This window comes from Cnephaeus nilssonii (assembly GCF_951640355.1).
Source record: "Cnephaeus nilssonii genome assembly, chromosome: 14".
Lineage (NCBI taxonomy): Eukaryota > Metazoa > Chordata > Mammalia > Chiroptera > Vespertilionidae > Cnephaeus > Cnephaeus nilssonii.
Window position 1 is genome coordinate 26,046,050 of NC_137085.1, and position 19,309 is coordinate 26,065,358.

A 19,309-nucleotide genomic window follows, 5' to 3' on the forward strand; every position below is an offset into this window, starting at 1 on the left:
TATCTCAATGCCCTAAAGGAATCAGCACAATGTTCCCACTGTCCATCTGTCCACAGTGAGAAAAATCGAAACCAACCTCTGAAGTATTATCAGTTTACGCAAAGTACATTACATGAGTCTAACTTCAACACGTGCAAACATCTTCACACCTGGAAATCCTTGTAAATACCGAAATAAAACATTTACTCTTTTGCTAAGGGAATGAAAAGGCACAGCCGATCTTGATAGAAAAATATTTGAAGGCTTTTAATTCTCTGACTACCAAGAATTAACATTTTGTGATTACCCTTTGAAAATCGGGTATTTGGGAACAATTTTAAAGTTTTTATAAACAGTACAAAGCTTATTCACATTCTTACCACATCGCTTTCACAAATTGCACAGTGATTTCCTTATGAAAACAGAGCAGCCAAGTTTTGGGTGGGCCTGTCACTGTACGTAGCGAAGTCTTTTGTGCTAAGTCCAGGGCCCCCGTCTCCCATGTGGTCTCCGTGATGCAGCGACACTTTAAGACATGCGTTCTTTAAAGAACCATTTCTGATGTTCCGAGTGGGTGCAGTCTCGTAAGAGTGGCACGAAGCTGTTGCTGAGTGCCTTCTTCTCAGCCTGAACACATTTCTTGGACTGTATGTGAAATAAAGAACCATCCTACAAAAGATCATAGACATTGGAGATTCAAGAGAATTATAAGCATTTCTCAGAAAGTATCTTTTTCCTTAAAATGTGTTGTGCTCAGGGCAACTTTTATCATTTCAGAAATATCTATTGAGCAGTAAGCGTCTGCATGTGGAAAGGCAATCCAGGCCCGTCTGTGCAGAGAGAGGGCCAGGTATGTACAGACATGTGTCATGCTAGCTTTTCACAGGAGCAGTTCACCGAGGTCCTGGACTCCGCTGTCAGGGCCAATGGTGCCACCTGCTGGCTGCTTTTGGGATCTGCCAGATCCTATATCTCAGCTGGACAATTTTTTTTTTTCCTTCAGGGAAATCAGGACCAGAGAAAGACTCTTCATGAATCTCTTCCACTTAGTTCAACTAATTCCATCTCTGGAGATCTCTTTCTCTTATGTATTTAAATGGAGAGTCAGGAGGCGTGGCTTTAGTCCCAGCTCAGCTACAGACCAGCTGAGGGAGGGAGCAAGTCACCAGAGAGGAAGTGGGTTCCACAGACTGTGTCAATTCCCAAACTCCCAAAGACGATGATCCTCTTTAATGCCTCCCTCTTCTCTTCTTTTTCCAAACTGTTGCTGAGTTAACTCAGCAAATCTCTCCCCAGGTCCTGGAGTTTTTCTCCCCCTGACCTCCCTTTCTATTGTAAACTGTACATCCCCAAGGAACTTAATCATGGCCTGGCGACAAACAGGCAGAACAGTGACATAACCTGTTCCAGGGCAAGAGAAGCCTTGTTAATAAAATTAGATGCAAAGGAATCTCAAAAATATTAACCATGAGAACCTCTTAAAGTGCTCATAAATTGTCTTTAGAATAATGTGATAGTAAGCACAGGGCTACCTCGTTTTATTACACTTCCTTGTATTGCACTTCGCAGATCATGCTTTTTTTACAAATTGAAGGTAAGACCCTCCACCAGCAAAAATATGACATTGAAGGCTCAGATGATAGTTCGCATCTTTAGCAATGAAATATTTTTAATTACTGTTTTTTAAACATATACTATTATTACACATCTAATAGACTACAGTATAGTGTAAATATAACTTTTTATGTTCCAGGAAACCAAAAATTTAACGTGACTCGCGTTATTGTAATACTTGCTTTATTGCAGTAGTCTGGAACAGAACCCGCAATATCTCTGAGATATGCCTGGAATTAAGTAAAGCACCCCTCCTCCCACCCTTCTGAATAGACTTTTCCTTAAATGGTCACTGAACTTAAAGATAGTCCGGCTGGTGTTGCTCAGTGGTTGAGCGTCGATCCATGAACCAGGAGATCACGGTTTGATTCCTGGAAGGGGCATATGCCCAGGTTGTGGGCTTGATCCCCAGTGTGGGGTGTGCAAGAGGCAGCCAATCAATGATTCTCTCTAATCACTGATGTTTCTATCCCTCTATTCCTCTCGCTGAAATAAATTTTTTAAAAAATGTTTTTAATTAAAAAAGAAGAAATTTAAGATAACATCTCAAACCAATTTTGTAATCTCTATCTTGCATTACTGTTCTTTGAGGGCGTACAATGGCTTCCAGTGAAAGAAAGAAGAGAAGGGGGAGGGCATTGCAGAGGGTCACAGACTTTTGGGGTTTGCAGAAGTATTTTCCCTCCTTTTTTTTATCAGGTAGACAACACTATGGTGCCTGGCTTTTCCAAGGAGCCTGCAAATTACATTGCTCATCATAACATTTTCTGCAGGAAAAAGTACTCCAACTTCTAATCCTACTTGGGATTATCCTATTTATAAGCAGTCTAGCTGACCCTTTCCATCCCGGGGGCCAGCCTGGGAACGACAGCTTCCCACGGAGATGAAAGGGAACTCATTTCTTCTTTTGAATTATTTTCTTTGGTTTTATTCCCTCAAGTGCTCTTTTTTGTGAGTCAATGGATATGACTGATTTATGAGTCGCATCACGGGCTGACCGCAAATACAGTGGAGCTAGTGCCCTTCATGCTTGAAATAACACCCAATTCCAACTCAACGCCTATTCTGATGGAGAGCCAACTCCCTCAGAGAGATCTCTTCTTGGTTATTATACTGACAGTAATGACTAGTCTCGAAAGAGCTTCCCCAGTTTCCAAAGAATATTCCTGGCCATACATCTAATCCTCGCCAGAGTTAAGACGAGGAGACTATGACGGCCCTCACTTTAAAGCCGTGAAAAAGGAGGCTTGGAGAAGTGGAGTGACTTACACCTCCATCTAACCTCCCATCCTTACATGTTGGTGATCTGTTTCACCTGTTTAAACCCCATTTCCTTCTAATTCATCTGCGGCAGGTCCTCTTCCCATTTCTGCCCCCTGCGGCTCAAGGTGGAAGGTGGGGGGCGGGGGGGCGGGTAGAGGGGATGAGAGGAGTTGACAGTGTGGGGAGAAGGAAAGCGGCTGACCCTGACCCTGGGATCCAGCAGTGCGGCCAGGGGCTCAGGGTCACTGGGACCTTCTCCTGTACATGGCGGCATCCCTGCGCCTCCACGCTCCCCTCCGCAGCCCACAGAGGGCAGCCAGCGAGGAAGGAACAAGACCGTGGCTCACCTCCTGCAGGATGAACTTCTGGTTCTCCGGGGCCCTGTCCTGGCAGAGGTGCATGATGAGAATATCTGCTCCTGCCTCCACAGCGATGCAGGCCTCTGGCTGGTGGGTGTTATAGCGGATTTCATTCTGGGACGTGTACTCGAAAAACTAAAAACGGAGCAGCCAACAGGCATCAGTCACCCTCTGACGTGGAAAGGGGAATTGCTGGATGAGAAACAGGAGTCACGAGAGCGTGGGAATCGGGGTCCCAGACAGCAAGTGCGGGACAGGTCCCCACGCAGGTGTGGAACAGCAGGAAAGAAAAATGATGGGTCCCAGTGCCAGCACTTGGGGCTCCGCGACCTTGACTAGCCATTTCCTCTCCTCCTCTTCAGTCCTCTCGGCGTCCTCCCTTGGAAAGACAATGAGTGCCACGGTGGCTGGGACACTATCAAGTGCAGTGTGCAAGCCGACAACATGACTGCGAGTGGGAAGACTTGGTTCCTGCGAGCAATGGCTTCCTCCTCTAGAGTGCCTGGGAAAGCGCAGCGTGCAAGGCTCTGTGGCCCCACCCCAAACAGGGACTGAGGGCCCCTACCCTCTGAGGCGGGGCCTGGGGAGCTGCATTTTTACATTTTCAACATGACACTCAGCAACCCAGCCACCTGCCTGCCCTGCACCACGCCCTCCCTTCCGGGAGATTCGGACACAGGTGGCTGTCCTGAAGGCACGTGGAGCGCTGCCTCTGAAAGGAATCTCCCAGAAAGCTGGTTACAAGCGGCTGGGCTTCCAGAGGGACAGGGTGGGTCCGAGGGTTTGCATTTCTAAGCTCTCGGGGGATGCTGCCGGTGCCCGTCCGAGGCCCACCTTTGAGGAACACTGCTCTAAAAAGCGTTAGAGAACCTGAGTAACTGAAGTTTGTAGGGGCTGAGTTACGAAAGCTTACTGTCGACCATAACGGGGCTTGACAGTCACATGGAATTGTAGGTTGGAAGAAAACCTGAACCCCCAGCCCTTCGTCTCCAGTGTCTGCCACCTCTGAGGACAGCAGGCTTTGAAGGTCTGGAAGCAATGCTTCGCGGCCCTCCTGCCTCCTCCGTTGGCCCCAGCCTGGTGGGCCCATCTGCTTTCCTGGGCCGGGGTCCTGTTCTGGTCCTTAGACCCTCCAGCCTGAGGACAGCACTTAACTCAGGTCTGCCCAGGTGCCCAGCTGAGGCGACCGCCCTAAACACCGCTTTGCAGGGCGGCACTCTGCATCAAAACCTGCAGTTCTGTTTAAGAGCTAGTGATAAGGAAGTTATCCAAAATGCAGATCTGCTGGTTTTTTCCTCCCTTTTTTTTTTTTTTTCTGACCAAAGATGTTAGTGGCAAGATTATCCATAATCGCAAAAAACAGGGAGGCAGGGAATCCATTAGTAAACAGCAATACAGCCACACAAAGACATATCAGAGGCCAGTAGGAACGGTATTCTCAAAGGATGTCTAATGACACACGTATGATCAAATTAATGGAAACAGAGAGTGGAAAACATATAGACATATGAAAACAACCATTTAAAACACATACCCAAAGGCCGTGCATAAAAAAAGAGGGGGAGCAAATATGTCTTAATCATTGTGGTGGCTGCTCTGGGTCCTGTCATTCACTAGTCACTTCTACTTTTTATTCTTCCCAAATGTTCTATGATGAGTACATATTACTTTTATAATGAAAAACATAGTGAACACTTAATTTTTTTTAAAAGCACATAATTTCCCCCCATTTCCCTCTTCAGAGGACCCCGTGAGCACAGAGCCTCCCACCGTGCTCCCCCCGCAGGAGACGAACAGGCCGCAGAGAAGAGCGCGTACCTGGTTCTGGCCCATCCCGTGGCAGAGGTACAGGAGGACCTGGTGGCCCGTGAGGTCGTGTTCGCTGGGAGGGTTATAGTCAAAGCAGTAATCTTTCAGTCCTTTGCTCTGCAGCTGAACAAAACGCAAAGGGGGCCTTTTGGTCCAGATTCATACACAACAGATCCCGCCCCAGGCTCTGAGGGGGGCTCAACAGAGTGGGAGAAGCACCTGCCTCAAGAACGGGACTCAATGGTAAGAGCCCCTTGCATTTCTCATTTTAAAAATGCTCCCCCACCCTATACCATCGGCGGGAATTGTAACCCCATTTTGAGATGATAAACCTGAGGATCAGTGAGATTAACTTTTTATGACCTGAGAGCCCATACTCCTCAGTTCTCTTTAATGCAGCCTTATGACTGCACTGGTCCAGACACAGCTGGATTGGCGCCTCCCAAATATACCAAGGAGCTCCTGTTATCACGCATCGGCAAAGGACACCCCAGTGGACAGACTCGGCACTCCCCAGATCACAAGGCCGCCATGCTAGACTCTTTCTAGAAACAGCGTAATACAAAGAGCCACTGTTGCCCAAGGTACCCCAACAAGTGGAGATACCCGAGTCTTGAATCCGGGACCTCTGACCCCAAGTCCAGTGCTCTATCACTCAACAGTGTCTCATCTAATGTCACCTCTGAGGTATCTCTTGGCTCTAAAACCCTTTAATTGCTCTAAGAGCAAAAAAAATACACCACGGGAGCCCTAATCGGTTTGGCTCAGTGGATAGAGCGTCGGCCTGCGGACTGAAGGGTCCCAGGTTCGATTCCAGTCAAGGGCATGTACCTTGGTTGCGGGCACATCCCCAGTAGGGGGTGTGCAGGAGGCAGCTGATCAATGTTTCTGACTCTATTCCTCTCCCTTCCTCTCTGTAAAAAATCAATAAAATATATTTAAAAAAAAAAAAAAACACACGGGAGGTTCCATGTTCCCTCCTCCCTTCCAGGAGCCTCTGGGGAAAAGCACAATACTTTCCGCATTCCTTCCCGGAGAGTTCAAAGAACTCCCTGAACCCCACTGCTGCCCTGGCCCTTGTCTACTCTTGACTAGTCTGTTCTGATGACAAGACTCAGCCATACAGAAGGAAGGATTCCGCAGCCCACTAGCTGGTAAAGCACAGCCCTCCGAGTTCCTGAGATCGCTTTGCGAGTGAAGGAGCCGGGAACAGGACAAGTCCCGGTGACTCTCCATGAACCTATGATCAATTCCTAACATCAGGAGGACCAGACATTGCGTGCTCCCTCTATGACACCATATGAGTGCAAAGCACACCTGTGAAGGGTCTTTGCCAAAAAGATTTCTCCAACTCCAATCATACTTTTAGACCTCACTTCCATTGTAAAGAATATGGGGGAGAGGCACAATTTAAAAGTCACCCCAAAGAAACAATTAGATAGTCCCCAGGATGAGGCCCTCTCTAGGGCAACTAATGCTGTAGCAAAAGAGAAAGAAAAAAAAAGAAGAAGAAGGAGAAGGCCTGCCTTAGATTAGAGAGACTTTAGAAGATGCGGCGACCATATGCAATGTGTTGACCTTGTTTGGATCCCAAAGGGAACTTGCCAAATACTCCAAGAGAAATTTGACCATCTGGGGGAATCTGGATAAGGGATGGATGTTAAATGACACCAAGAAATTATTGTTCATTTGGTTAGGGGTGATAACGGTCTGTGGTTTTGTAGGATGGTGTCCCAGTTTTACTGAGATTCCTGCTGAAGTGTATAGGAGTGAAATGGCAATGTCTGGGGTTTCCTTGAAAAAAGAAAAATACGGGAGGGTGGAGCAGAGGAGAGGGAAAGCAAGAAAGGAAAAATCTTGATAATTCAAGAATCTTGGGGACAGGGTTCATTATACCATTCCCTCTGGTAGAAATTCATAAGGAAATGGAATTTAATGCGTGAATATCCTGCTTGGTGTTTATCAAAGACTTTCAGGGGAACACCAGCACTTCTGATCTACACGGCCCAGGAGACGTCCCTTGCTAACTCAGTGCAATTCCTCGCAAAAGCCAAAGGCACCAGACATTTTAGCTGGCCGCACCCCAGGAACATTTCTTTTCGGTTTCTTGAAATAAGAGAAGCGACTCTCCTCTCCCCACCACTGCCTTTGTGGATCCCTGAGCTGGTAATTAACTGACCTGGCCACTGAGATCGGAAATAATGTTACAAGGTGTTGGTAAAAACTAGGACATGGAAACACTAAATGAGCCTCGGTTTCCTCATCAATAAAATGGGAGGTTTATACTCGTCAATTTCGAGATGGCCCCCAGGACTGACCCTCTGGACCTGAGTCCCAAACACTCGCAGGGAGAAGGAAGAACAGTGGATGAAAAGGGAGAGGAGTTTGGCCCGCGGTCCCCACCAAGCGGCCTTTCTGGCCCAGGGTTTGCTGATCAGACCTGGGGGCCAGAGCTCCCTGCCCAGCGTGGGCCGCCTCGCTCACCATCCCGAAGAAGCCAGGCCTGTCCTCAGGCACGTGCAGTTCTGGATACACGGTCTCCAGGAACCACTTGAAGTCCTTACACTGAAGCTTGGCGCGAAGCTGCTTCCTCTCTGTCACATCCCCAAAGGGCTCCTGGGAAAACAACAAAACAGTGAGCCGCTGAAGGCGATGGCACTTCCTATCAAAGCCCTGCTCCCCACTGCTGCCCACTCACTCACTAAGCTTTTATTGAGCACCTAATGTGTGCCGGGCCCTGTGCAGGCCACAGAGCACCCAAAACAGCCTCGGACACAGTGGAGCGCACCCATGGGAGAGGCTGTCACACAATCACATTCGCAGGTGCTCTTGCTGCAGGGAGGTACAACCAGGCACACAGAGAAGGACACAAAGCACCTGCTGGTGGGATGAGGAAGCCACATCCTGGGGCTGCACTGGATCCCTGGGCCAGCACATCAAGGATGAACGCGTGATCACAGACCAGCAAAACGTCAGCAGCAATCACATACAATGACAGTGCAATTTACCACTGATATCTGACACTTACTTTCAAACACAGGTAAGTGTTCTAGCTGTAATCATGAATGAAAACCTAATGTGCTCTGTGTATTGAAGTCTAAATACATACTTTCTAGAGGTCCAGTGCAAAAATTCGTGCATGGGTGGGGTCTGGCCGCCTGCCCCAATGGGGGCTGATTGGGGCCAAGCCGGCATTGGGGAGGGGATGCAGAAGGTTGGCCGGCTGGCCCCGCCCCCGATCAGGGGAGGGGAGGGCGCGATCAGGGCAGGGCCGGCAGGGGGCAGGAGCCACAGGAGGTTGTGGGGGGGGGCCAATCAGGGCCCCAATCAGGCTGGTTGGCTACTGCAGTGCATGTCATAGCAACTGGTCGTTCCAATAATTCCAGCATTCCAGTTGCTTGGCTTTTATATATATATATATATATATATATATATATATATATATAGAGAGAGAGAGAGAGAGAGAGAGAGAGAGAGAGAGAGAGAGAGAGATATGATGATGACGACGACAAAAGCAGGATGCTACAATAATAAATACTGGTGGAAGTTTAGTGCTCTGGACAAAACCACTGATTAAGAACTTTCTGCCCTGGCCAGTTTGGCTCAGTGATTAGAGCATCGGCCCATGGACCAAAGGGTTGCGGGTCTGATTCCTGGTTAGGGGTGCATACTTCGGTTGCAGGCTCGATACCAGCCCTGGTCTGGGTGCAAATCGGAGGAAAATCGGAGGAAACCAATCGATGTTTCTCTCCCTTGGGCGAGATGGAGGAAGCAATGAGCCTGGAACCCAGGGGCAGAGAGAAGCCCAGGAGATCAGGGGGTGGGTCCACGGGGCTGTGCACACCCCAGGCCCGGTTCTTCCCGCCTCAGCTCTGAGGCCTGGGGCAAGTTCCTTAACTCACCCTCTCTCTGAGTTTCAGTTTTCTCCTCTATAAAATGAAAAATCCAGAGCCAGCCTGAAGGGCTGCTGCGAGGAGTCAGAAGAGATTTTCGTCAAGTGGCCAGGAAAGAGTCTTGGAGCAGACCTCCTTGTCTAGCCAAGCAGCCCTCTTCATTATGGGAATGAGGGTCGGCGGGCCCCTGCCCTGGGGTGTGCAGAGCTGGCCTGTGCAAGGGCAGTGGACCTGTTCGTTAAAATTTGTTTGTAGCCCTAAAATCAACTAGTGTTCTCAGGCTTCTGTCATTTGAGGACATACACAGGCAGGGAAATTTTTGAGTCACCCCATGTGCATGTTCTAGGCTCTCACACTGTAAGCAAGCGTCCTTTTCGTGCTCCATTCAGTGTCACATCTTTCAGATTTTTGTGCTTTGTGCTGGGGCCGTGGTCGGCAAACTGCGGCTCGCGAGCCACATGCGGCTCTTTGGCCCCTTGAGTGCGGCTCTTCCACAAAATACCGCGGCCTGGGCGAGTCTATTTTGAAGAAGTGGCGTTAGAAGAAGTTTAAGTTTAAAAAATTTGGCTCTCAAAAGAAATTTCAGTCGTTGCACTGTTGATATTTGGCTCTGTTGACTAATGAGTTTGCCGACCACTGTGCTGGGGAGTTCACAATTGGAAAAGGTCCCCGAGCATAATGCTGAAGTGCCGTGGAATGCTCCTCCGTGTAAGCAGGTTGTGAGGGGCCTGACGGGGAAATTCTGTGTGCTTAACAAGCTTTTTTCATGTGTAAGTGACAGTACTATTATTGGCCATGAGTCCAAAGTAATGAACCAACAATATATTAAATATGATGAAACACACAGAAAGCACGGTTATGTATTGATCGGTTGACAAAAATGTCAACCTGCTGGAGGCTTCCAGGAACCTAACCCTGTATTTCCCCCAAGAGAAATGATTCAGTATTCCCAAATTCAGTGTTTGCGGTGACTCTATAGAAAATAATGACTGCAAATAACGAGAATCAACTGTAAATTATACGTGAAGGAATAAAATTGTCCCATACTGTATCGTGAGCACCCAATTTATTTTCTATTTCTGGAACATGGCCCACTATGGTACAGAGGCCAGATGAGCTGGTTTTGTTCAGATGAGGCGAGGCTGAGTGCAGGGGGCAGGAACTCACCAAGCGGGCGTGGGGGTTGCGGTGGTAGTAGATCTCTTTGAATTCATCCATCCACACTTCGGCTGCACGGACACTGTTGGCCAGGGCCTTTTTGCGGGAGTAGGGAGCTTGCTTGGGGAAAACGTGGCCCACGTGAGAACACGGGTGCGTCTCCAGGATCCCGCCGCACTGCCAGATCTGCACACAGAGCAGAGGAGAGGCCGCGGCAGGTGAGCCGGGGGTGAAGTGCTGGTCCGTAACGCCTGCGGCCAGGAGGCCGAGCACAGAAGTCATGACGAACACTGCCACATTCTCACGCTCCACGGGGCAGGGGGCCACTTCCACAGCACCCCCAGAACACAGAATGCAGGCAGCGTATGAAAGCAGCCCCAAGACAAACAAGCCCTGGAACCAAGACCCCCAAGTCCATGCACTGAATCTCATGCACTTGATGCGTGGCGGGACCCATCGCTGACCTCGCTGGGAACCCATTCACTCAAGATGTAAAACGCAGGCAGATTACCTGATCTGCTAGCCACAGAGGATAGGAAAGCAGCGAGTGAGAAGAGAGGTTTGGGAGGGGGAAAGGAGGAGCTTCTAGAGGCAGGCAGAGCAGCCTGACACCTAGGGAAAAGGCAGAAAGACCATTAAGAGCCACTCTACAACTCAACCGTCATCGGGGGCCATTGCATGCTGGGCCATGTCCATGCTGGGCCATGGACACCCCACTGTCCCGAGGAGGTATGGCCAGTGATGGGGGTGTGAGTCCTCCATGGAAGGCCAAATTCTTGTCCGTTAGATAACTCTTATTAAGCAGGAAACCATATACAATATTATTTAAATAATTTTCTATTGAAAAGCTTACATTAACATAAGGTTTTGGTGCTTAAGATGCAAGGTTAGTTAACTGGACAACCCACTGAAAAGCGTAGGGCTTCTCCATGGGGCATCCTCTGGGAGTCGTGGACAGCAGAATCGGCAGATAGGCTTATTACAAAAGGCACATTCCTGGTCCCCACAGGAAACCCATCAAATCTGACTTTCGGGAGACGGTGCCTGGAAATCTGCCTTTTTAACGAGTTTCCCCAACAATTCTGTGTGTGTCCAGGTTTGAACGTTGCTGTGCTAAATAGAGAGGCCACTTCATAAACAGTTAAGCAAATCAAGTCTCCAAAACATGGACTCAGGAGGCAGGGACCGAGTTTTAGTCTAGTCTCTGCCACTCACTCCTGAGCAAGTCACGTCCCCTCGCTGGGCTTCCGCCCTTCCCGCTGTAGGACAGAAAAGAACTGGGTGACCCGCAAGGGCCTTTCCTACCCCAAGTCTATGTAAAAGTAGACATTTTTTAAAGTTTAAACAAGGAGGTAAGAATGTTTATAGGATGCTTATGCCATTATCATCTTTCAGAGTTTCTGGATAAATTGCCAATGTGGAGGGAAAGTGTACCAGGACCTCATAAAATCCCACCATTCCCAAAAAGAGAGAGAGAGAAAAAAACAACAACAAACAAACAGATTAAGAATGAGTCCACAGAGAAGACTGGAATACTTACCCTAAAGGAGAATTCGAGGTTTTCTCCGCCCCAAACTTCCATTCCTGTATCATAAGACCCCAGATATTCAAAATATTTCTTACTCACAGCAAACAGCCCACCAGCCATTGTTGGAGACCTAGAAGCATATGAGATCCATATTGCCATGCAAGCAGCACGAAACCACCAGTTAGTTGAACTCCTTTCCCACCACAAGCCCTTCAGTCCAGTCATGCATCTCTAAAGAGCACCCTGAGCTGAGGCTCTGCCAAGCACAAGCACAGGCAGACCCCATCGGCCCTGCCCTGGGGAAGCACACAGGCATCTCAACAGGAAGGTACCTAACTCTGTGCATGATAAATGTGTGAACTAAGGTGGGGGGCCCAACAGTTAACTAACCCTCCCAAGGGCCTTCACTGACATGTTAGCCAGATGCAATGAGGCTCCCCCAAAGAAGTCAACCCCTGACCTGATGACATCGACAGGGGACCGCATCCGCATCCTCTCCCTCTCAGGAACCACGTGCCACGTGAACACCAGCCTCCAGTCGAAACCGCCGATCTGGGGTTCTCCGGAGTTCCCCAGGTACTCGAAGGTGTTCCAGTCGATCACATCAATCACAGGGCACACCACTGCCGACTCCTCTTCGTGGATCCTGCAAACACCCAGGACACCCGTTTCTCCATGTGGACGGGTACGGGAGGACCATTAGGAAATCTGGGAATGAACTCTCCTCACCCTTCCACTAGGAAGGAGGAACACCCATGTGTCTGCAGCCATGCCAGGCAGGTGACCACCTTGGGGGGTTTTTAGGGGAAAGTGGGGAACAAGGATTCTGACCTTAATATGAAACATCCCACAGCTCTAATGTTCTGATTCTATCTATGGATATTCCCACTAACCATGACTCCCTCTATGAAAGTCAAGACATCTAAAAAAAATCAAAGGTAATTTTTTTAAAGAGAAAGCAGATTTTCAATTTCTCAAGATTGCAAAAGGTTCCTTCATTTAATCACAATCATAAAACATCAAGCTTGGCTCAGTGGTTGAGCGTCGACCTATGGAGGTCACAGTTCGATTCCCAGTCAGGGCACATGCCTGGGTGGCAGCCTTGATTCCCAGTAAGGGGCTTGCAGGAGGCAGCCAATCAATGATTCTCTCTCATCACTGACGTTTCTATCTCTCTCTCCCTCTCCCTTCCTCTCTGAAATCAATAAAAATATATTTAAATATATATATATTTTAAAAAATAATAAAATGTCAAGAAATAATAATCTTCCTGTGCAGAGATGCCCCCAGTCCAAAGGGCCAGCTTTGGAGTTAGAATATAAATTCTCATCCTATTCACTGTGTGAACATTAGCTGAGTCATCTCACCTCTCAGGGCCCAAAGTGGGCGGGCAAAGTAGGTTTAGTTGTTTGTATGGAAAATGATACAATAATTAATAAATAATAATACAAGAATAAGCTCTGTGTTTCACGTACTCACGACAGTAAACTTGTTTTTGCCCACCCTGTATGTACACAGAGGGTTAACATGGGAATGTCCGTGAGATGGCTGGCAGAGAACCTAGAAAGATTGCTATTCTGTTCTTTTCATCTTTATCATTGTGAAACTAGCAGCCCGTTTGCATGAAGATTTGTGCAATAGAGTTTCATTCACCTGGCTGCCTGCACCAGTTTTCTGCTGGCACCGGGGACCCAGGCCTTGGCTGTGGCCACCGCCTTCTGCCTTCTTTCAGGGTCAGGGCTTGGCCCCGGGCGGCAGCCTTGGGCTCTGTTGCACCCCAGCGTCCCTGCTAAGGATCGTAGGAGCCGACCCCCGGTGGTTGCCTGCTATCCGTGCAGGCTCCCCACTGGTGCCCAAGGCCGGGAAAGCCTCCGCCCGAGGCTTTCCCGGCCTTGGGCTCGGCCGCACCCAGCGTCCCTGCTACGGATCTTAGGAGCCGACCCCCTGGTCGTTGCCTGCGATCTGTGCAGGCTCCCCGCTGGTGCCCAAGGCTGGGAAAGCCTCCGTCCGAGGCTTTCCCGGCCTTGGGCTCCGCCGCACCCCAACGTCCCTGCGACAGTTTCCTGGTGGGCGTGGCTGGTGGGTGTAGCGAAGGTACAGTCAATTTGCATATTACTCTATTATTAGGTAGGATATTACACATAGTGGGAAACACTATGATTTTCTGTTGCATGCATCAGCCTGTGTGTATGCTTTAGCTAGTTCCTCTACAGTCATTATTACAAGCCCAACCATCCTTCAGCATGCTGCTAGACTGTGGGTTTTTGCATTTGATAGCACCTCAGGAAAGATGAGCTGAGACTGGACCATGTGTGAACACTAGATTTCTCTGGGTTACGTTTTGGGGTCTTTTATCCGGAATCTGATACCTAAAAATCATTAGAGACACAAAACAATGGCGAGAAGAAACAGAGATCCACCAAACTTGAGCAATAAGGGTTTTTAGAATAGCACCAGAAATGAATGACATTATGAATGACACTGAGGTAAGAATTATGAGTTTGGGGAAAATATCACTGTTCAGGATGGATTATGTAAGACAAAGAATCAAGCTCCTGAGTTCACTAAATTCAGGAAATTGCAGAGTGAGCATCTACCAGTGCCCAATTCTTTAAATAAATTGAGGGCATTATTAAAAGGGGTGAGAGGAACAAGGGCAGACCTGCTGGGCAGGTCCAAAGATGCTGCATGGCCCCTAGCAAAGACCCCAAGAACTTGTGCCTTGTGAGCAAGCTGGTTGGAACCACGGGTAGCCTACATTTTACAAGAAAGAAAACTGGGACCGAAACCGGTTTGGCTCGGTGGATGGAGCGTTGGCCTGCGGACTGAAAGGTCCCAGGTTCGATTCCGGTCAAGGGCATGTACCTTGGTTGTGGGCACATCCCCAGTAGGGGGTGTGCAGGAGGCAGCTGATCGATGTTTTTCTCTCATCAAAGTTTCTAACTCTCTATCCCTCTCCCTTCCTCTCTGTAAAAAACCAATAAAATATATTTTTTTAAAAAAAGAAAACTGGGGAGTCAGCACTGGAGCAGACTGAATCATGGTTATGGAACGTGCAGGCCGAGGAGCAGAGTGCCCCATAGAGGCACTCACTCCTGGCATCTGGGCAGAAGCATGCTTTGCTGTGCAGGTTGCGCACACTGCAGGATGTTTGGCATCCCTGGTTCCCAGCTCACAAAATGCCGGGAGCACTACCCTGACAACCGAGAACATCTATTTCCAAAAGCACATGGAAAGAATGGGCTATGTTCCTGGTTAGGACCATCTGAGAGACATTGCCCAGTGACAAAGGACTTGTCCAAGGAGCCACTGAACCCAGGTGCCCCACGGCCTCTCCCACGTGGTGATCGGTCTGTTTTTGCTTCTGTGGAGTATTGGGACCCTCCCCACACGGGCGGCTCACGTACCTCTGCAGCAGTGGCTCCAGCCACCCCTCGTGGCACTCACAGTGGCAGTCCAGGAAGGTTAGCACTTGGCCCTTTGCCGCGGAAGCCCCCAGCAGCCGGGCTCGCACCAGGCCCTCCCTCTTGTTGGCGCGGATCAGGCGCACCTTGGGCAGCCTTGACAGCTCATTGGCCAGGCGTTCCTTCAGGTGCTCTGGGGAAGCAAGTGGGACAATGAGGGACACACATCCCAAGCCACGTCCTTCCAGAGCCACCCTGTTCCCAAAAGAAAACTAAACAGACGTAAGCCTCCTTTGCTCTGCCACCTGGAACCCGCTCACCTCACCCAGAACCAAGGCTGGAAGCACACCAAAGGCCAGGGGAGACTGAGCGGGAGGAATTCCAGAACCACCAAATGCCTAAAGTGGGTGACATGTATGCAGATGTATCTCAATAAAACTGTTACCCCCAAAATACATTACACCTTGACTTGTGAACATTTAAAAATAAAAAGCTCAAGAGCCACCCAACCATAAATTCTCTGAAAAATTGTGTTAATATAAATTTGTTAATGTATGTTAATTAATTATGCAATATGCTATACATTTTTAATTTATATGGAATAATGTTCATATACATTTTGTTATAATAGCTGTATTATTATAGTTATATTAATGCACATTTTATTGTATGACGTTATGATAGTTCTGTTCATGTAAACTTTCTCAGTAGCATATTTCAGTTGACACAGTAATAGTAGTCATAACAATGGCAGCTAGCCTGAGAGGGCCGACTGTGCTCATTGCTACGTGATTTGTATGATTCTTACAACAATCCCACAAGGTAGGTACCACTATTACTCCCATTTTATAGATGAGAACACTAAGGCCAGAGAGGCTAAGGAACTTGTCAAGGTCAGGGTCACAGAGCAAGTGAGCTGAGGGCCCATGGTTTAAACCCACGGACTCTGCCTCCTTGAGTCCAGAGGCTTAACACTGCCTCCCAGAGCTTTCTTGTGCACCTTCTGATCTTTATTAAATAACTCTACAACTTGTCAGGAGAACATCCTCTTTTGCTAAAGAGGAAATGAGTCCTTAAAAGTTGAAAGGATGTGCCCACAGCTAGTGCTCACCCCAGACTCCCGACTCCATTTCCAGGCTCTAGGGCTGGAGGCCCCCTCTCACACCCCTCAGTGGTCAGGTGGAGGCTGGTGGGCACCCCTGGGGCAAAATGGAAATGAGAGAATTTCTCTACATCTAATGGGCTTTGTCTCAAAGTCTTCAATCATCAAGAAAGGGGAAATTTTTATAAAATGTTCTAGGTTGCTTCATAGTGTATGAAAATATTTCCCTAAATATTCTTGCCACTAAAAAAAAAAAACACAAAGGTAACACTCATCAGTTGTTGTTTTTTCCCAATCCAAATATAACTGCAAGTAAGCTGATGGTAGGAGCAAGACAGACGACTTCCCACACAAAAGGTAACTTACGACAGTGCCCAGTGAATACCCCAAAAAGTGCACCTGTGGCCTGAACTCATTGTGGATTTGGTCAGCTTTAATCTGTCTGCTGAACTGTCTTCCCACGCCCTCGAGGGGTGTCGGCCTCTTGGAGCTCAGGCTGACAGTGCAGGTGGGGCGGGAGGAGGCAGGCAGGACTCTCACCTCCATTGTGGGTTGAGTGGGCATCTCACCCGCTTTACAGGTTATCAGGATGGAAAGGGAAGCTGTGGCCCTGCAGCACGTTCATGAGGGAACTGAGCTGTGCTGGAGGGGTTCGGACCGCGATCCTGCCTGCCACAGAATCCCATCAATCCTAGTTAGTGCCCAAAGATAACATTTTAAATCTGCTATTTGCTTCTGAATGAAGACATGGCTGGAATATTCTCGGCACTTTATAGTTTAACATTTCATAAAAACAGAGGTTATCATTTAACAAGGGCTAACAATATACCAGGCACCGGTACCTTGCTTTATCTCATTTAACCCTCGCAACAACCCTACAAGGTAGGAAATATTATTATTTTATTTAATTGATGTTAATGGATTACATTAATATATTTTAAAACAGGGGCTAAAAAAATAAATAAAAATAAAATAAAACAGGGGCTGAAGCAAGGATGAAACTGGTGAAGCTCCTTGCTCAAGGCTGCATGGCTGCGAAGTGTTGGAGTGGAGTCAAGCCCATGCAGTATGACCCAGAGCAGTGCCCACGGACAAGGAGGAAGGAACAAAAGGCAACGGGGATGGGTGTCTCCTCCGGGCTGCTGCTACCTGAGGGTCTGTCCTGTACGTGTGTGTATATACCTGATCTCACTCATTCCTCACCACGACCCTGAGGCAGGTGTGGATAAAGCCATGAGAAACAGGCTCAGAGAAAGACAAGTGAGCAGGGGCTTGTCTTGCTGCCCATGGAACCCCAGTGCCTAGAACAGCACCCAGCACACTGTAGAAACTAAAAAACTGTTCACTGAATAACGAAGGACCAGCCCTGGGCTGCATGTGAACTGCCGGACCCTAGGCCACTGGTCAGGCCTGCAGGGACGCTGACCACCCTGTCGATGGAACACCTCCCCCTGGCTTCAGTGCTTTTGTCTGGGCTGCCCCCCTTTTGATCTCATCTCAAACTCAACACATCCAAAACCAAACACCCCTTTCCTCTCCCAGACCTGTTCCTCCTGTCCTGGGTGGCTTGTCCAGCTCTAAGACGGCACCACCATTCACCCGGAAACCCCTGCCAGAAGCCCACGGGTCCTTCTTGCACCTCAGCCAGTCTCTGGCCCTGTGGATGCCACCACTCGAACATCCCTACTCCCACCCCACCCCTCCCTTTCCTCTGCCACCACCTGACTCCAAGCCTCCATTTCTCGCCTGGGCCACCCCTACAGCCCCCTGGCTTCCCCACCCAGCTCCTCCGTACACCATTCTCCGCAGTCCAGCCCAGAAGGATTCTCGCCAACAGCTCTCCTGCTTAGAACCCTGCTTGGCTCTCCCTGCCCTTAGAACAAAGTCCCAGCTCCTTGGCCTTGTGTTCTTGCTGCACCCTTCTCCACCTCTCCTCCCTGCCCTCTCCTACTACCCCCCAAGCAGCTGGCCCTCCATCCTTCCCGAACCACTGGCAGGTCCTACACAATCCACACAGCGCTGCACCTCCAGCCTTTCCACATCTGGGCCCTCCATTTGAAACACTCTGCCTCCTCCTTTGCTGTCCACAAACTATTCCACCTTGGAGGCTAAGGTCAACCACCCATCCTGAGCACCCAGCAGACTGAGTCCCTTTCCCATGTTTCCTGGAGCACCATGCGGTAGAACCCTCTGTCACTACATCTGTGTCCCTCCTCCAGGCTCTGAGCTCCCTAAGAGCAGGAGCCGGACACAGGGGGATGCAGGAGGCCTGTCCTTACCGGGCCTTATCACACGCTCACCTCCCAGGCACTGCCATGGAAAGCTAGGCCCCGCCGAGAGCCCGGGTCAGGGGCTTACCTCTATCACTGTAGTCATCTACAAGGATAACTTCTTCCAGGAGGATGTCTGGGGACGTCTCGAGGACACTGTAAACTGTCCGAAGGAGCGTTGACCAGGCTTCATTATAAAATGCTATGATAACAGATGTTGTGGGCAATTGATCATAATCATATTTCTTTTCTTTGCACCTGCAAATACAATACAACTTCAGGAATGGAGAACCTACTGTTGACTGTGTGTGTACCTGGCCAGGCGGGTGCTGGGGATGGGGTCGAGGGGACATAGGTCAAGACCAGGTCATGGGACAGTGAGATTTTCAAATTGTTCCCTTCCATGGACCATCTATTCTGAGGAAAGCCAGCCGCCATGCAGTGAGGATGGGGCTGCTCTGAGCCTATGGAGAGGTGTTTAGAGCGAGAGACCGAGGCCTCCCCCCTACAGCCAGTACAAACTTTCCAGCAGGGGATGTGCCTTCTTTTTTAATTTTTTCTATTTAATCCTGACCCAATGAAATGTTTTTATTAATTTTACAGAGAGAGGAAGGGAGAGAGTAAGGTTTTTGAAAATGAAGTTTATTCAATTTAAAGAACTGTCCTTTAGTCTGAAGTCACAACCCTCCTGTTCTGGATTAAAATTTATTTCTTCTCATAATAATAAGCAGGAGGGCAGAAAAAGCTCTGCTTGACCGAAGAGAGTTGGGACAGGATGTCAGCCCCTCCTCAGAGTTTTTGTTTTTGTGTTTCTGTGACAACCCAAAGCCCAAGGCCACTTTTCTCAATTATCTAGGTGGGTTCTCTATTTGAGTCCCCTTAAATCACAAGGATGTTGCATACCACTTTGGCAACACACACTCAGAGCCT

At 48.8% G+C, this 19,309-nt stretch overlaps 1 protein-coding gene across 1 annotated transcript; it reads right to left on the reverse strand.

Annotated features, from left to right (window-relative positions):
- Nucleotides 1-221: 221 nt before the first annotated feature.
- Nucleotides 222-19,309, reverse strand: GALNT12 (polypeptide N-acetylgalactosaminyltransferase 12). The gene is made up of 9 exons (XM_079790079.1): nt 18,468-19,309; nt 15,011-15,200; nt 12,064-12,249; nt 11,616-11,733; nt 10,085-10,261; nt 7,509-7,640; nt 5,034-5,147; nt 3,204-3,350; nt 222-648 (listed from the first exon to the last, which is right to left on the reverse strand). Exons 1-9 carry the CDS (start codon nt 18,730-18,732, stop codon nt 508-510), a joined length of 1,470 nt encoding a protein of 489 aa, XP_079646205.1. The 5' UTR covers nt 18,733-19,309; the 3' UTR covers nt 222-507.

Bases quoted from the DNA above. Each gene is read 5' to 3' on its own strand.
- GALNT12 (XM_079790079.1), bottom strand. From the start codon at position 18,732: ATGTCCCCTCGACCCCATCCCCAGCACCCGCCTGGCCAGGTACACACA. The intron at 11,734-12,063 runs GTCAGGGGTTGA...ATATGCTTCTAG, and splicing joins TCCCCTGTCGATGTCATCAG to GTCTCCAACAATGGCTGGTG. The intron at 10,262-11,615 runs GTAAGTATTCCA...CTCTGTGTGCAG, and splicing joins ACCTCGAATTCTCCTTTAGG to ATCTGGCAGTGCGGCGGGAT.